The sequence below is a fragment of the Micropterus dolomieu genome, linkage group LG10 (assembly GCF_021292245.1).
Source record: "Micropterus dolomieu isolate WLL.071019.BEF.003 ecotype Adirondacks linkage group LG10, ASM2129224v1, whole genome shotgun sequence".
Taxonomy (NCBI): domain Eukaryota; kingdom Metazoa; phylum Chordata; class Actinopteri; order Centrarchiformes; family Centrarchidae; genus Micropterus; species Micropterus dolomieu.
Genome location: NC_060159.1, coordinates 15,175,774 through 15,180,481, shown reverse-complemented (window position 1 = coordinate 15,180,481; position 4,708 = coordinate 15,175,774). Strand labels below are relative to the sequence as shown.

The 4,708-nt window shown below is 40.4% G+C and overlaps 1 protein-coding gene across 3 annotated transcripts in view; it reads left to right on the top strand.

Annotated features, from left to right (window-relative positions):
• The window catches only part of LOC123978328 (ALK and LTK ligand 1-like), a 43,202-nt gene that overhangs the window by 6,350 nt on the left and 32,144 nt on the right, over positions 1-4,708 (top strand). Inside the window, exons 1-3 of one of the 3 annotated variants that reach the window (XM_046061536.1) lie at positions 1,049-1,167; positions 1,640-1,716; positions 2,250-2,366. In XM_046061536.1, the coding sequence (XP_045917492.1) occupies positions 2,314-2,366 (53 nt within the window). In that variant the 5' untranslated portion in view covers positions 1,049-1,167; positions 1,640-1,716; positions 2,250-2,313. The other 2 variants (XR_006826922.1, XM_046061535.1) reach the window with 2 other exon arrangements.

The window sequence follows — 4,708 nt, the reverse complement described above, 5'->3', positions numbered from 1 at the left end:
CAGACACGCAAAACTTCCTATTTGACAGGTAGGATGAAAACCATTCTAGGGCAGTACCAGAGATCCCCACCCAGTGCCTCAGTCTGTCTAACATGATGTTGTGATCAATGGTGTCAAAAGCAGGAGGTCCAGGAGTACGAGGACTGAGCACATACCTTCATCAGCAGACATTAAAAGGTCGTTGGTGACTTTAAGCAGGGCAGTCTCAGTGTGCGGAAAACTTATTTTCCAGTACAGTGAGCAGCTTTTTGGACACAATTCTTTCTAGAATCTTTGCAATAAAAGGCAGTTTTGAAATTGGTCTAAAATTTTGTGGGAGGGAGGGATCTAAACCAGGTTTTTTTAAAAGTGGGTTCACGCAAGCCCGTTTAAAATAATCAGGGACACAACCAGTAGATAGGGAGCTGTTAAAAACAGATTAAATGGGGCCCAACAGAATCCATTACCCTTAGTAAAAACTTTGTAGGTATTACATCAAGTGGGCTGGAGGACACTCTCATTTGTGATACTGTTTTTAAAAGCTCAGACACGTCGATGGGATAAAACTGGTTAAAACTCTCTTGTTGCTGGTGAGGAACCTCTGAGTAAGAGGCCGTGAGGGTAATAGAGGCTCTGATTGACACCACCTTATTGGTAAAATAAGATAAAAACAATTCACAGTCATCATTACTTCCAGCTGAGGCACAAGGAGGGGTTGGGTTTACCAGCTGATCCACAGTCTTAAACAGAAACCTGTGATTGTGTTTATGTGTAGTAATGAGTTCAGAAAAATAGTGGCAGAGATGGTGAGAAATCAAGACACAACTGTACACTGATGATCAAAAACCAGGATACTGCTGAAATCATGTATACAGGAATTTGAATAACCCAGTTTCTCATGTTTCTTGTAAACATTATATCCCAAATAGGATTAAAACCAGAACAGGGTTCAAAACCAGGACACAAGTGGCACAATCAGGGCCTTTCCCCCCTGTCTCCCCTCCCTGGTCTCCCCTCTGTGTCTTTTTGTGTATGTGTGCTGCAGGCATAGTGATGACCCTCTCTCCTCCCTGGCTCCTGGTTAGCTGCTAATGACATACACCTGCTTCTCATCAGCTTGTCAGCCCTGCAGTATATCTAGCCTGATTCTGTGGTTACTTATTGCCAGATTGTTCAGTTAGCTATTATGTAAGTTACCTTTCAGGCCAATGCTGAGTACTTTCTAGTTATGTTGCGTTGTATGCTTCCTATGTGTAACTCTGTTTCTCCTTGTGATTACTTGTAACCAGATAACCGCACCAATCTCTTTCATTCACCCAGTGTGCTCTGGTCTCCATCTGCCATTGCTGCAACATGTTAGGTCAAAGTGGTGGCCAGTCATCCTTAACTTTTGACCCATAAAGAAATATTTTGGATTGATTAATTGAACACTTATGAAAATAATGTGAATCAGGTTCAGGTGTGACGAAGAAGTTTTCGAACACTGATGAAGAATTACATAGTGTTGTTTATTGAGCCCAGCTGAGGAGACAGTAATAGCATACAGTGTGTGAAAACATGCATTCTTTAAGTGTCCAAATAAGGTTATTGATTACCTCTCTTTACATGTGTGAAGAGTCTATTGGTTATTGGTTCAAACAAGACACGTGTTTCATTTAAGCCCCATGCAATACTTTCTACATCTGGAAGACTCGAAGCAAGGGGACACAACCAGCTCTGTCTGCTCTCTGTCCAAAGGTAAAACAAAATCCACCTACCAACACTTCTACAGCTCACTAATTAATTAAAACAATCTCTTTAAAAGGAGGACAACACGATTCTGGTCCTCTAAAGAAAACAAATCAGTCAGCACCCCTGTGTGTTAATTTCCACACATTAAAATGCTAAAACGACTTCATGAGAAACTTAATTCTCAAGAGGAATTTGAAAACGTGAATATCGTCAGTTTTTTTTTTGGTGTGTGTTTGTGTGAGTGTGTACCACTCTCCAAATGTTGTTCCTCCATTTTTCACATACCGTACCATTAAATTATAATTAGCCGTAACACAAGCCAAAGAACACACAAGCTCGCACTAACGTACTAAACACTGTGAGTATTTTGGGTCGCTGGTTGTGTTAAAAAAGGATAACATCTGGCTGAGAAAGACAGAAGATGAAGAAACAGAGGGTGGTGTGGAGGTGGAGCTGGGGGTGTCAGAATGTATCTGGTTTTCTATTAAAACGTAGAATTTGTATAATCACAAGCCTTTGTTCTTTTAATTTCGTTGCAGAGAAATGTCTCCTATATCTGTCTAGACTGATGAGTCATCATCTTCATCTCCAGCGCAGTCCGTCATGTTCACCCCTGGTGTTATAGGTGAACTCTCTAGCCAATCAAGACATGTCAGGTAAAGATGTTTATCTAATAATTTGTGCTTCTTCCTTTTCACCATATAGTCTTTAAAATACTGTGTCTGTTTTCTTACATTGTGTAAATACATTTTTAATGTGAAGCAGATAAAGGGGTAGAGGTTTTGGGGGTGGCCACAGCCATCATCAAAGTCAGCAGATTCGTTATCCACAGATGGGACAGTGCTCTGATATTAAGATAGCTCAAGTTAGTTAGTACTTAGAAATGCACTTAAGTGAAATTATTACATTTTTCACCAGGATTTGTCCCCTTTCAATTATGTGGACTTTTGTCTTTGTTTTGTCACAGGCAATTTATTTTACTGAGCAGCAGCAACTGCAATGGTACAACATGCAAGATTTATTTTGTATTAAAACACAGATGAATAATCTACCATAAAACTTCAATTAATAGCCGAGTCCCAAATAGCCGCCTACCCCGTTGACTGGCCTGCATGGTGTGGGAACACATTTTGACAAATAAACGCAGGTCTCGATTAGACACCTGGTCTAGTTTTTATAGAGGTTCTTTGGAAGTATAAAACCTCTTAAACCCCGAGTGGTTGCCCGCTTTAGCTGTTTCTAAGCTGCTTAGATCGTTAATACAAATATTAATGTTTAAACGTATCATCACTATGTCAGTATGGACATGCTGCACATCGTTACACACAGCCACAATTCAACTGTTCAGTTCATTTAACGGAAACAACGAGCCCCAAAGTCTAATTCTAATAGATTTACCGGTGCCCCGTTACCTCTGAAGCGCTGGTTAAGTCCTAAGGGTCCACCGATCAAAAGAATCAAAAGAGCTTTTCATAAAAATTTATCCAAGATGTGAATACTGTCATGTGAAGTCCATCGCTCTCTGTCTGCTAACTTCTGCCACACTTCTCTCATCATGCACCCTGTTGTTGTTTTCGTTACATTGCTGCCTTCAAAATAAAAGCACATAAGCTGTCTGACGGTGCTAGGTCAAATGAATGATGTGTATTTCATGTTATTTGATCATTTTCATACAAGTTATAATCATACTGTTTGAAATAAATAAACTGTTTCATAGTAGTCTATTTCAGTTTTGCTCGAAAGGAATTAAAGGCCTGTCCCATATGGATGCCTGTCCCAAATATAGGCAAGGTCAATTAAGTGATTTTAGCAAATAAAAGCCCGGAACATTAATCAAAGTTTTACTGTATATCCCACTTACTCAACAGGCAGATTCTGGTCCAGATCCGGACTGAAATACAATTTAATTTGGACCCCAAACAAAATTTTAGTGTAACATGAGCCACATGACCACCTGTGAATGACACATTGCTATCAATTGTGTAATCTTTCAGCTGCTATAGTATAGCCACATTTAGCATTCTCGTTGTTGGAGGAGCTCAGGTTGAAAAAGTGAAAGGGCAATGGAAAGAAAGGTTAATGCATTTAAGGATTAGCAGACAAAGAAATATGCATTCTCTCTATCCAAGAGAAGCACAAGACTAATGTGCGTAAATTGCATTAAAACGGTGACCACTGTGAAGAGTGGTAAAATGCCATTTTGTACCAAACCCTCCCCAGACCAGTGTTTTACTAGCTGGAATCATCATATCAAGCCACCAGCAGAAAAGTCATACTACAGCAAAATTACTGATGAACACATACAGTGAGGAAAATAAGTATTTGAACACCCTGCTATTTTGCAAGTTCTCCCACTTAGAAATCATGGAGGGGTCTGAAATTGTCATCGTAGGTGTATGTCCACTGTGAGAGACATAATCTAAAAAAAAAAAAAATCCAGAAATCACAATGTATGATTTTTTTAACTATTTATTTGTATGATACAGCTGAAAATAAATATTTGAACACCTGAGAAAATCAATGTTAATATTTGGTACAGTAGCCTTTGTTTGCAATTACAGAAGTCAAACGTTTCCTGTAGTTTTTCACCAGGTTTGCACACACTGCAGGAGGGATTGTGGCCCACTCCTCCACACAGATCTTCTCTAGATCAGTCAGGTTTCTGAGAAACACGGAGTTTGAGCTCCCTCCAAAGATTCTCTATTGGGTTTAGGTCTGGAGACTGGCTAGGCCACGCCAGAACCTTGATATGCTTCTTACAGAGCCACTCCTTGGTTATCCTGGCTGTGTGCTTCGGGTCATTGTCATGTTGGAAGACCCGGCCTCGACCCATCTTCAATGCTCTAACTGAGGGAAGGAGGTTGTTCCCCAAAATCTCGCAATACATGGCCCCGGTCATCCTCTCCTTAATACAGTGCAGTCGCCCTGTCCCGTGTGCAGAAAAACACCCCCAAAGCATGATGCTACCACCCCCATGCTTCACAGTAGGGATGGTGTT